This window comes from Schistocerca cancellata, chromosome 8 (assembly GCF_023864275.1).
Source record: "Schistocerca cancellata isolate TAMUIC-IGC-003103 chromosome 8, iqSchCanc2.1, whole genome shotgun sequence".
Taxonomy (NCBI): domain Eukaryota; kingdom Metazoa; phylum Arthropoda; class Insecta; order Orthoptera; family Acrididae; genus Schistocerca; species Schistocerca cancellata.
This window is the reverse complement of record NC_064633.1, coordinates 161,293,446-161,307,015: the sequence shown is the minus strand read 5'-3', so window position 1 is coordinate 161,307,015 and position 13,570 is coordinate 161,293,446. Positions and strand designations below refer to the sequence as shown.

Sequence of the window (13,570 nt, the reverse complement as noted above, 5' to 3'; positions counted from 1 at the left end):
CACTTAAATGTATTTCCGAAATGTCATTACTCTACATTAATTATTTGTTGGTGTTGCGGTTTTTTTCCGTCTGTGTATACTATATGCCATCTTTCGTTTCCCCAACCTCGCTGCTATTGTCTCGTCTGCATCCCTTTCAGTCGGTGTGCACGCTACCACCTCAGGAAAACCAATCATGTGAACAGCCATCAGCACTGCCTGTGTTCGTTGCAGGCCTAGCTCTCCCCGTTTGCCTTGAAACGAATCAACTGTATCCATTTCATGTAATATAACTCTTCATGTAGTCTCATTTCTGAGATCGCTACCATTAGCTGCCCGTATTGCACATATATTGGGTTGGTGCATAAGTTCGCAGCGTTTTTCACAATTTTAATAAACACAGGTGATACACATAAAGAGACTTCATTCTTCATTAATATATTCTCCTTCACTGTTTACAACAATCTACATCTACATCTACATATATACTCCGCAAGCCACCCTACGGTGCGTGGCGGAGGGCACTTTACGTGCCATTGTCATTACCTCCCTTTCCTGTTCCAGTCGCGTATGGTTCGCGGGAAGAACGACTGCCGGAAAGCCTCCGTGCGCGCTCCAATCTCTCTAATTTTACATTCGTGATCTCCTCGGGACGTATAAGTAGGGGGAAGCAATATATTCGATACCTCAGCCAGAAACGCACCCTCTCGAAACCTGGTGAGCAAGCTACACCGCGATGCAGAGCGCCTCTCTTGCAGAGTCTGCCACTTGAGTTTGTTAAACATCTCCGTAACGCTATCACGGTTACCAAATAACCCTGTGACGGAACGCGCCGCTCTTCTTTGGATCTTCTCTATCTCCTCCGTCAACCCGATCTGGTACGGATCCCACACTCATGCGCAATACTCAAGTATAGGTCGAACGAGTGTTTTGTAAGCCACCTCTTTTGTTGATGGACTACATTTTCTAAGGACTCTCCCAATGAATCTCAACCTCGTACCCACCTTACCAACAATTAATTTTATATGATCATTCCACTTCAAATCGTTCCGCACGCATACTCCCAGATATTTTACAGAAGTAACTGCTACCAGTGTTTGTTCTGCTATCATATAATCATACAATAAAGGATCCTTCTTTCTATGTATTCGCAATACATTACATTTGTCTATGTTAAGGGTCAGTTGCCACTCCCTGCACCAAGTGCCTATCCGCTGCAGATCTTCCTGCATTTCGCTACAATTTTCTAATGCTGCAACTTCTCTGTATATTACAGCATCATCCGCGAAAAGCCGCATGGAACTTCCGACACTATCTACTAGGTCATTTATATATATTGTGAAAAGCAATGGTCCCATAACACTCCCCTGTGGCACGCCAGAAGTTACTTTAACGTCTGTAGACGTCTCTCCATTGATAACAACATGCTGTGTTCTGTTTGCTAAAAACTCTTCAATCCAGCCACACAGCTGGTCTGATATTCCGTAGGCTCTTACTTTGTTTATCAGGCGACAGTGCGGAACTGTATCGAACGCCTTCCGGAAGTCAAGGAAAACAGCATCTACCTGGGAGCCTGTATCTAATATTTTCTGGGTCTCATGAACAAATAAAGCGAGTTGGGTCTCACAGGATCGCTGTTTCCGGAATCCATGTTGATTCCTACATAGTAGATTCTGGGTTTCCAAAAACGACATGATACTCGAGCAAAAAACATGTTCTAAAATTCTACAACAGATCGACGTCAGAGATATAGGTCTATAGTTTTGCGCATATGCTCGACGACCCTTCTTGAAGACTGGGACTACCTGTGCTCTTTTCCAATCATTTGGAACCTTCCGTTCCTCTAGAGACTTGCGGTACACGGCTGTTAGAAGGGGGACAAGTTCTTTCGCGTACTCTGTGTAGAATCGAATTGGTATCCCGTCAGGCCCAGTGGACTTTCCTCTGTTGAGTGATTCCATTTGCTCAATCTGGGGTAACTTCCCAATTCCTCGACTGCAGAAATCATACCTTTATAAGACAAAGAACTTGTCGACCCATGTTCGGAGAGCCGGCCGCGGTGGTCTAGTGGTTCTAGGCGCGCAGTCCGGAACCACGGGACTGCTACGGTCGCAGGTTCGAATCCTGCCTCGGGCATGGATGTGTGTGATGTCCTTAGGTTAGTTAGGTTTAAGTAGTTGTAAGTTCTAGGGGACTGATGACCTCAGAAGTTAAGTCCCATAGTGCTCAGAGCCATTTTTGAACCATGTTCGGAGAGCATTTTCACGCAGAAAAGAATTTCCTTGAAGGTTGTTCTATAGAAAGCGGAAAAGGTTAAATCTAAGGGGGCAAGCTCAGGTGAATAAGGTGCGTACGGATTGCCTTCTTAACCTAACTCTTGTATAATGGTTTTTGTGAGTCTAGCAGAATGCAGGTGGGCGTTATCGTGGAGTCGCACCATTTCACTTCACGCAGTCTTTCTGGTCGTTGCTCTTGGGATGCGGCTGCAAGACGTCTCACTTGTTGACAATGAATGTCAGCAGTGATGGTTACGCTTCGGAGAAGCAATTCGTAGTACACCACACCGTCACTGTCCCGCCAGATTCATAACAGTTGTAAGTAGCCTATTTATATGTTTGAATGTTGGCAGCGTGATAGACTGCATTAATAACTCTGACAGCGCTGTGAGCCCTCTGTAATAGACTGTGTGGCTGGTCGGACTCGCAGTTACGAGTGAACAGCCAGCAGTGATGGAGGTTGGAAGTTTGTAGTTAGCAGTGATGAAGGTTAGAGATCTGAAGTGTTAGCACGAGCGGGGGCTCTGGACGTGTCCATCATGGAGATGTAATATTGTTGACGCTTACATAATTTTTGGAACTGGATGTCACGGACTATTGTATAATTTTTCATACTGGTTGTCATATGATCAAGGTCAAATCTGCTAAATACACTCCTGGAAATGGAAAAAAGAACACATTGACACCGGTGTGTCAGACCCACCATACTTGCTCCGGACACTGCGAGAGGGCTGTACAAGCAATGATCACACGCACGGCACAGCGGACACACCAGGAACCGCGGTGTTGACCGTCGAATGGCGCTAGCTGCGCAGCATTTGTGCACCGCCGCCGTCAGTGTCAGCCAGTTTGCCGTGGCATACGGAGCTCCATCGCAGTCTTTAACACTGGTAGCATGCCGCGACAGCGTGGACGTGAACCGTATGTGCAGTTGACGGACTTTGAGAGAGGGCGTATAGTGGGCATGCGGGAGGCCGGGTGCACGTACCGCCGAATTGCTCAACACGTGGGGCGTGAGGTCTCCACAGTACATCGATGTTGTCGCCAGTGGTCGGCGGAAGGTGCACGTGCCCGTCGACCTGGGACCGGACCGCAGCGACGCACGGATGCACGCCAAGACCGTAGGATCCTACGCAGTGCCGTAGGGGACCGCACCGCTACTTCCCAGCAAATTAGGGACACTGTTGCTCCTGGGGTATCGGCGAGGACCATTCGCAACCGTCTCCATGAAGCTGGGCTACGGTCCCGGAAACCGTTAGGCCGTCTTCCGCTCACGCCCCAACATCGTGCAGCCCGCCTCCAGTGGTGTCGCGACAGGAGTGAATGGAGGGACGAATGGAGACGTGTCGTCTTCAGCGATGAGAGTCGCTTCTGCCTTGGTGCCAATGATGGTCGTATGCGTGTTTGGCGCCGTGCAGGTGAGCGCCACAATCAGGACTGCATACGACCGAGGCACACAGGGCCAACACCCGGCATCATGGTGTGGGGAGCGATCTACTACACTGGCCGTACACCACTGGTGATCGTCGAGGGGACACTGAATAGTGCACGGTACATCCAAACCGTCATCGAACCCATCGTTCTACCGTTCCTAGACCGGCAAGGGAACTTGCTGTTCCAACAGGACAATGCACGTCCGCATGTATCCCGTGCCACCCAACGTGCTCTAGAAGGTGTAAGTCAACTACCCTGGCCAGCAAGATCTCCGGATCTGTCCCCCATTGAGCATGTTTGGGACTGGATGAAGCGTCGTCTCGCGCGGTCTGCACGTCCAGCACGAACGCTGGTCCAACTGAGGCGCTAGGTGGAAATGGCATGGCAAGCCGTTCCACAGGACTACATCCAGCATCTCTACGATCGTCTCCATGGGAGAATAGCAGCCTGCATTACTGCGAAAGGTGGATATACACTGTACTAGTGCCGACATTGTGCATGCTCTGTTGCCTGTGTCTATGTGCCTGTGGTTCTGTCAGTGTGATCATGTGATGTATCTGACCCCAGGAATGTGTCAATAAAGTTTCCCCTTCCTGGGACAATGAATTCACGGTGTTCTTATTTCAATTTCCAGGAGTGTACATTGTTTGCTCTGCAAAAAAATCTTTGCTTTGCTAACCTCTTGCATATTAGTAGAGCCTATAGTAGTTAGAATCTTTTATTTAGCTGGCTGTATTGATGCTTGCTGTATTGCTGTAGTTAGTATAATGAAGATTTTCTGTGAGGTAAGTCACTTATGAAATGTGTGAATTATTGTTAGGATTTCTTCTGATTCAGGGCCATTCTTTTGTGTTAAGTAATAGATTGCGTAATCGTTGTATATTGTGTATTGTCACACGATGTTCTGCCTTCATTAAACTGTCGCACCCACGAACGCACTTTCGACACATCCATAACTCCATCACCAAATGTCTCCTTCAACTGTCGATGCATTTCAATTGGTTTCACACCACGCAAATTCAGAAAACGAATGATTACACACTGTTCAAGTAAGGAAAACGTCGCCATTTTAAGTATTTAAAACAGTTCTCATTCTCGCCGCTGGCGGTAAAATTCCATCTGCCGTACGGTGCTGCCATCTTTGGGACGTATTGACAATGAACGCGGCCTCATTTTAAAACAATGCGCGTGTTTCTATTTCTTTCCAGTCCGGAGAAAAAAAATCGGATGCCTTAGAACTTGAATGCACCTCGTACAAATACAAATGGTGGTAGTATCGCGTACACAAGCTGTAAATGGAGCAGTGCTTTGGCGGACCTGTCATTTGTACTCAGGTGATGCATGCAAAAAGGTACCCAACGTGATTGTGGCCGCACGACGGGAATTAACAGACTTTCAACGCGGACTGGTAGTTGCAGCTAACCGAATGGGACATACAGTTTCGGAAATCGCTAGGGAATTCAGTATTCCGATATTACACTGCCACAACTATGCCGACAGTACCAAATTTCAGGTATTTCCTCACACCAAGGACAACGCAGTGGCCGACTGCCTTCGCTTAACGATCGAGAACAGCGGCGTTTCCGTATTTATCAGCGCTAACAGACAGCGACACTGCTTGAGCTAACCGCAGAAATCAACGTGGGACGCACAACAAACGTATCCGTTAAGACAGTGTGGCTAAATCTGACGTCAGTGTGCTCTGGCAGCAGACGACCGACGCGAGTGCCTTTGCTAACAGCCCGACATCGCCTGCAGTGCCTATCCTTGGTTCGTGAGCATATCAGTTGGACTCTAGACGAAACATGGTTTGGTCAGATGAATCCCGATTTCAGTTGATAATAGCTGATGGTGGGGTTCGAGTGTGGCGCTGATGCCAGGAAGCCATGCATCCAAGGTGCACTGCGCTAACTGGTAGTGGCTTCATAATAGTGTGGGCTGTGTTTACGTGGAATGAACTGGATCCACCAGTCCAACTGAACCGATCATTGACTAGAAATGGTTATTTTCGTTTACTTGGAGACGATTTGCAGCCATTCATAGGCTTCACGTTCCGAAACATCGATGTTATGTCACCGGGCCACAATTGTTTGCGAGTGGCTTGAACAACATTCTGGACAATTCGAACGAATGATTTGCACACCCAGATCGCCCAATATGAAGCCCATCAGACATTCTGTGACATAATCGAGAGGTCAGGTCGTGCACAACATCCTGCACCGGCAATACTTTCGCAATTATGGACGGCTATAAGGTCAGTATTTCCGTAGGGGGCTTCCAACGACTTGTTGAATCCATACCACGTCGAGTTGCCGCACTACGCCGGGCAAAAGGAGCTCCAACACGGTATTAGGAGGTATCGCACGACTTTCTTCACTTCAGTGTATGTTTGGGAGTATTTATTGTAATTACTATCATGTAATTTACGTGTGTGTGTTAAGGATTTCGGTTTTTTATGGAGGGGGATGCTTTGTTTTGCACTGAACTGCTTGCAAATGTAGTGCTAGCAAAAAGCGTCTTTACCTTTCTGAACAGTTAATTAAGTTCATTCACCTTAGACACACTGTCCAGAGTGCAGCAAGTCGGAGGTTCCCTGTTGTTTTTAGGTGGCATTATGTGGGGCTCACATACGCCGCTGGTGGGCATGGAAGGCGCCATAACGGCTGTACGATACGTGAATGCCATCCTCCGACCGATAGTGCAACCATATCGGCAGCATATTGGCCAGTATGGACGACAATTCGCGCCCCAATCGTGCATATCTTGTGAATGAATTCCTTCAGAATAACGACATCGCTCGACTAGAGTGTCCAGAATGTTCTCCAGACATGAACCTTATCGAACATGCCTGGGATGGATTGAAAAGAACTGTTTATGAACGAAGTGACCCACCAACCACTCTGAGGGATCTATGCCGAATCGCCGTTGAGGAGTGGGACAATCTGGACCAACAGTGCCTTGATAAACTTGTGGATAGTACGCCACGACGAATACAGGCACACATCAATGCAAGAGGACATGCTACTGGGTATTAGAGGTTCCAGTGCGTACAGCAATCTGGACCACCACCTCTAAAGGCCTCGCTGTATGGTGGCGCAACAATCAATCTCTGGTTTTCATGAGCAATAAAAAGAGTCGAAACGATGTTTATGTTGATCTCTATTCCAATTTTCTGACAGATTCCGGAGGTGATGCAAAACCTTTTTTGGCTGTGTGTAGAATTGCAATGTCATCGGCAAACCACAAAGTTTTTATTTCTTCTCTTTGGTCTTTAATTTCTACTGCAAATTTCCTTTACTGCTTTCTCAACGTAGATTGGATAACATTGCGGATAGGCTACAACCCTGTCTCACTCCCTTCGCAACCACTGCTTCCTTTTTCATGCCCCTCAACTCTTATAACTGCCGTCTGCTCTCTATATAAGTTGTAAATAGACTTTTGCTCCATGTATTTGCCCATGATACCTTCAGAATTTCAAAGACAGTATTCCAGTCAACACTGTCAAAAGCTTTGTCTAAGTCTACAAACGCTATAAATGTAGGTTTGCCTTTTCTCAAGCTATCTTCCAAGAGAATTCGTGGGGTCAGTATGGCTTCGCGTGTTCCTACATTTTTTCCGGAATCCACACTTATCTTACCTTATATGGAACGGTTCAAATGGCTCTGAGCACTATGGGACTTAACTTCTGAGGTCATCAGTCCCCTAGAACTTAGAACTACTTAAACCTAACTAACCTAAGGACATCACACACATCCATGCCCGAGGCAGGATTCGAACCTGCGACCTTAGCGTATATGGAACAAATCGAAATAAGTGTCAATTGAAGTTCAATGTTACCTCAGTAAAAATATTAGCGACGTATACAGCATGGCTTACGCTGAATTCGGCGCCTCCTCTACTGAATGGCGCGAACTCCAGTCAACAGAGTCAAGTCATATATTCATTCTTTACGACGATAAAGGCTTAACAAAAGTGTACCACAATAAATATTGCCACTGTGCTACTTCTAATACGGACAAGAAAGAAAACAGTCTCAAAGTTTACATACTGCTTCGGACTGTCGTCCGGTACTTGTATTAACAGAAATAAAACCAACACTTTTATTACGTCATGTTTGAATGAGCAGTCGTACCTTAGGCGGAGAAGAGAAGCCAAGCGAGGGCAGACATAGGTTATCATGAATCTGATGGCGCTGTTGGTGTTGGGCTCCAGAATCAAGTTGAACATTTCCAGCATTTCGGACTTTTGGTCACTGAGGGCGCCCCCTTTGATCCCCAGTGCACAAGAAGTCACTACGTCAGTCGTGTATCGCAAACATATCTCGTGGGCCTCCACACCATCTGAAACAGAAAAGCCCGTGGCGCCTGTAATGGAGAAACCACGTCAACATTGCACTGTCCGAGCAATGCGTGGACAAATAGCGGTCGTTATATTGTTGCGGCAGATAACTAAATGGGGTGTTTAAGATGGAAGCTATGATTGATACGTGCTCAACAGTTTCTATTTTTTTAAAAGGATTCATGTTATCTGGTCAGTTTTATGGACATTAGACGTTTTCTTACATCTAATCGGACATCTTTTACAATTCTGTTGGTCAGTATAAAAAAGATTAAAATTGCAATTGAACTTTATACACTAATAATAGTAATATAATAATAATAAGGAAAACAACATGAATCAGATTTTGGATATCTAGGCAACAACAACATTTAGGCTCAGCAAGTATGTAATGTAATGATTCATAGTAACTATCAGTATCATCAGCTTTAATGCCAACAATATCATCATCATCAGTGTCGCATTTCATCATTATCATCATGATCCATATAATTTTCTTTAGTGTTATCAGCACCAACTTATTTCAAATTCATTTATTACAGCAGTTTTTAATGCAAAATAACAGTCTTTATGACAAGATAAAACAGTAAAGTAAATCTGTTTCAAGACAAAGGTTTCTTTGTTAGTTGTAATATATTCCTAGCCACACAGCCCTGTTGGTGGGAGTAAGCCCTCGCCTTCTTTCGACCTTAAACTGACTTTTCCAGCCAGTTAGAATTTAAAATAAATAAATGTCTGCGAAAGAGAGAACACCTCCGCATCAGTGCATATAACCTGAACAGGTACGACGTGTAATTGTCAGTTGGCAGCTATGTGATATGCTTAGTCTGATGTATTGTATACGAAATAAGGAAACGCACGTTTCATAACGTTATCAACGTTTCTGTTTTACGGAGTCAACCGCTGCGCTCTTCAAAACCGCATTAGGCAGCGCACTGTTCATGTGAACTATTTATTGACATTTAAAGTTATTTAGTTACATCTGGTTTTATTATTTTAAACGCTGTTGCACGATTAGAAAGCTTGAAGCGAGTACGATCTGAGCAGTTAAGCGTCACCACACTAGAAACACTTCATAATATCGTAAGAGGTGGGAGGAACCCAAATGCGACTAAGACAGTTGAATCGTAGACGCCTCAAATGATCGGGTACGTTACTCGACACGCGAAAATGTGATCATGGAAAAGACTGTGCTTCGGTCAAAAGTCAGAGCGGTAAATGGAAGTACTATTTAACGACATACTCTGAAGAACATTGTGATCATACAACCACGAGAGTGATCCTGCTGTCATGCGAAATCACACCTCAGACAACAACTCCTGGTGTAGGTCTTGTGTCCAGCACGTAGACAGGTTAGTTACAGGCACTCAACCGGCCTCCTTCTAACCAACACACGGCCACCACTGCCAACGAGGCAGGATCGGAAAACGCAACAGACCTCCACCCAGTCCTCCAACGAGCTCTTTCTTGACACTACTGAAGTCGGAAATGGCGGTGGCTTGGGGTCAGTGGAATGCATACTACAGGGAGTCTGGCTCGGAACTGTCTTCGAGTAATCGATTTGTAACAGTTCGTTGTGTCACGGTGGTGCCAACTGCTGCTCAAATTGATGCTGCAGGTGCAGTATGATGCGCCAGTCACACGCCAAACACGATGGTCCTCGCTCCTTGTAGTGTCACGTGACCGTCCGGAGTCCGGTCTTCTTGCGACCGTACATTCTCGTGATGACCGCTCCAGCAATCATGCACAGTGGCTACATTCCTGCCACGTCTTTCTTCAGTATCACGGCTGGAACATCCAGCTTCTCCTAGCCGTATTGCACGAACTCGTTCAAACTCAGTGAGGTGTTGACAATGGAGTCTTCGTCTTCTTAGAAGCATTCTTGACTAACATCAACTCACCACGTCCAATCTCAAAGGAACTAACGCTCACGACCGTTACAGCGTGTATTTACAGCAAACCTGATTTCCATTGCCATAGTGACCATTCCCATGCAAATGGCGCGACATTGGAACAGACATCATGTTTCAGATGTAGAAACACGCCTACCAATTTCCGCTTACATCGCACAACTCATAGGTGTCGCAATTATTTTCCGTCAGTGTAGAATTATTCAAGAGGATAAGTACTTGACACACAGTATCACGTCCCTTTATGAAATGTAAGTTTTCCTCATTTGAGGGGGAGGGGTTAAAAATGGCTCTGAGCACTATGGGTCTTGACATCTGAGGTCATCAGTCCCCTAGAACTTAGAACCACTTTAACCTAACTAACCTAAGGACATGACACACATCCATGCCCGAGGCAGGATTCGAACCTGCGACCGTAGCGGTCGCGCGGTTCCAGACTGAAGCTTCTAGAACCGCTCGGCCACACCGGCCGGCGAGGGGGACGGGGTGGGGCAAATTTATTTAGGAGTTCTTCAAGGATGCTTAGATGTAGCGAAATACAGTGCCGCGTTCCCGTTTCAGTTATTCTCTCGCCGGCGACGGGATCCTGTTCACCGTAACAGTAATCGTTAATAAACAACTACAGTATCACTGAACAGTGACTACCGCGAGTTTCGAGAAGGTCTGGACTAGTCTGGCGTGGGGTCGGTCGCTTGACGGCGCGTTCGGCGCGGGCCCGCCCGTTGCCGGCGCGCCATAAGGCACGGAAGGTCGCACTGGGGCGTATCGCTTCCAGTCGGGCGTGCAGCGGCAGTCCTCACAGGGGAAGTGACGCGTCTCTCATAGCCTCTCCTTCCCAAGTGGTTCTTTCCGCCTTCCCGTGGTGCCAGACGTTAAGCTCGGCATTCTGCCTTGTGACAAAAGGGAGAGCTGCGACCCAACCCGATGCGAAAGCGAAGGGTGCGTGACACAGGGGGAGCTGTGTCGAGGGACCGAACACCAGTCCCTCTCTGTTCGCAGGGCACAGTCCAGCAGGTGCTCTGCATGCCGGCGACTTCGTTTGTCGGCGTGGGATCGCGGCGCGAGTCGGCAAGGGTGCTTCGCCGCGCCCCTGGGTAACCGGGGCGTGTTCTGCCAAACCCAGGAGGTGGTGACATCGCCTGGGCCAGGTTAGATGGGCCCAGACCGCCGAACGACTGGGGGACCGACCCACCACCTGAGTAGGAGTGGGTCCTTGACCTTCAGGTGGAAGCTCGGGCAAGTAGGCGGCGAAGGGCGAGGGGTGCATTGAGTGCGGGGTGCATTTGCCGAGGAGCGTCGTGTGAAATCGTCGACGACGAGGCCATCGATGGGAACCAGTGCGCTGGCGACGGCGCGCTGAACCCGACAGCTCTGGAGTGCCCTTGACCTAGGGGCGAGCTGCAGACGTCCCCCCCCCCCCCATGCCAGAGGAGCCGGTCCGGGGCAAGAGACGGGCTCCCACCCCTTTTTTATCACTCGTTCAATATGGAGAAGAGTGATTCGAGTGCGCTATCGCGAGCTTCTGTGATGCCTGTACCTGCTCCTCAGGACGAGTTGGGACAGGCAAACGAAGAAAATGTGTTGCAAAGACACTCAAGGATCACGTCGCTCCTTGAGCAAAATATCAAAAATGGAAAAATCAGTCAGGCGGCACTAACAATAATCAAAAATGAGTTGGCGGCGTGGGCCATCGCTAACGCCAAGCTCGAGGGCCGTGTAGAAGAGTTGGAGAAGGAAAATGAAAGACTGAGAAAACAACCTGCTAAGACCTGGGCGGGAGTGGTCGCACAAGCGCCACCAAAACCGCAAACAACAAGGGACACCATTGTAAAAGTTACTAAAAGAGCAGACACAACGGTCTTTCTAAAGACCTTGCCCGGTCAGGACACTAGCGTGAGGAAAATACAGGAGTGCTCACCACTACCATAAACCCGGTAAAAGACAAGATTAGAATTAGCAAGGTTAAACCAAGTAGGAATTCAGTGATTGTAGAAGTTGCCTCCGAAGAGGACAAAGCAAAACTATTAAACAATGCTAAATTAAACTCGGTGGTCAAATGCGAGCCACCGAGGAAAAGAAACCCGTTGGTCATCTTATATGATGTACCAACGATCATGACAAATGAGGAAATACATAAAACTATAAGGGCACAAAATTTTGAGGAAATGTCAGAGGACGAATTTAAAGAAAATTTCAAACTGAGATTTAAAACGGGGCCTCGGGACCGTGATGTGGTTCACCACGTCGCTGAGGTCTCCGCTCAAATGTGGAGGAAAATAACTGCAATGGGCAAACTGTACATCGGCTTTCATGCCATAAATACACGTGATTATCTTGTGGTACCGCGTTGCCACAACTGTGGAGATCTCGACCACGTTCTGAGGCACTGTACCAGGGGGTCAGCCTGCTCAAAATGTGGTGAGGACGGACATGTACGAAAAGACTGTAGACTCCTGGAACAGAGATTAATTTCGAGGATAGACAATGGCTGAACAAGCCAAAGCGAACAGGATGCCCAAAAGAAAATCCCCGAGCAAAAGGAGGAGGGATGCCATGAAGGTAAGTGCCTTTAAGTTATTTTTGAGGTCGCTCACGGGCGCCACAATTAAAACCAATGACATAAGCACTCAAACAGACTCTGACACAACGGACAGAGGGACTCAAACTGAGCCTCTTACAGTCACATTCCCCTCCTCCCAAAGCCGGGAGACAAGGCCAACTAAAGATCAACGGCAATGGCATCCTGTAACAAAGACTGTGGCAATCTCAACGAAGGAGAACAGAAATATAAACGAACCAGTTCAGAAAAACAAAATAACTAGCTCTAGTGAACTAGCCACAATAGATCCTGTCGTGAGATTGCCACCCATCGATTCAGTCAGAGTCTATCCATACCTCGAATTTACAATGCAACTGGCAAGATTAGAGCAGCCGACTACCCTGACCACTGCCTTAACACACGTGGTCGGGGTGGGACATGAGTATGGTAGGAGAGTCACCTTCTCGGTAATGGAGGCTGTAGACAGAATCCAACTCAAATCAGTGAATCTCCCCACCGACTTCGGAGCCCTGCGGGACTTACTCAAGAAAGTCTTCGCAAGACGTGGCGAAAAATTCGACTTGGACGAAATCTATCAACAAGCAGTTTTGGCAAATGGACGCATCACATTTGACTGGAACAAGACTTGGCCTAACGACAGAATTCACACATATTTTCCATAACAACTAAATGTCGAAAATCACCATTGGCCAACTTAACGCCCATAACAGCAGACTTGTGATGCAGGAGCTACGTAAGGAAGTGGAGGAGAGGAGACTGGATCTGGTCTGTCTACAAGAGCCGTACTCCCTAAATGGAAAATTAGCTTTCACAGCTGCGACCTGGCAAGTTATAAGCAGAGGGGAAGACCCAAGATCGGCAATAATTATAACCAACAAACTCCTAAGAGCCATAGTTCTAACACAGTTCACAACCAGCTACTGCAACGTCGTGGAGCTGCAGTCTCCATCCGGAACCATTATCTTCATCAACATGTACTTTCAGTATGGTGATGACATTGAGAGACACTTGGCACACCTTACCACAGTCATCACGGCGTTGCGGGGGCGGAAAGTAATTATAACTGCAGACAT

General features: G+C 47.2%; 1 protein-coding gene across 1 annotated transcript in view; it reads right to left on the bottom strand.

Annotated features, from left to right (window-relative positions):
- Positions 1-13,570, bottom strand: part of LOC126094470 (probable cytochrome P450 6a20) — a 145,523-nt gene that overhangs the window by 44,863 nt on the left and 87,090 nt on the right. Inside the window, exon 5 of the mRNA XM_049908859.1 lies at positions 7,822-8,029. Coding sequence (XP_049764816.1) covers positions 7,822-8,029 — 208 coding nt within the window. The remainder of the gene's footprint in view (positions 1-7,821; positions 8,030-13,570) is intronic.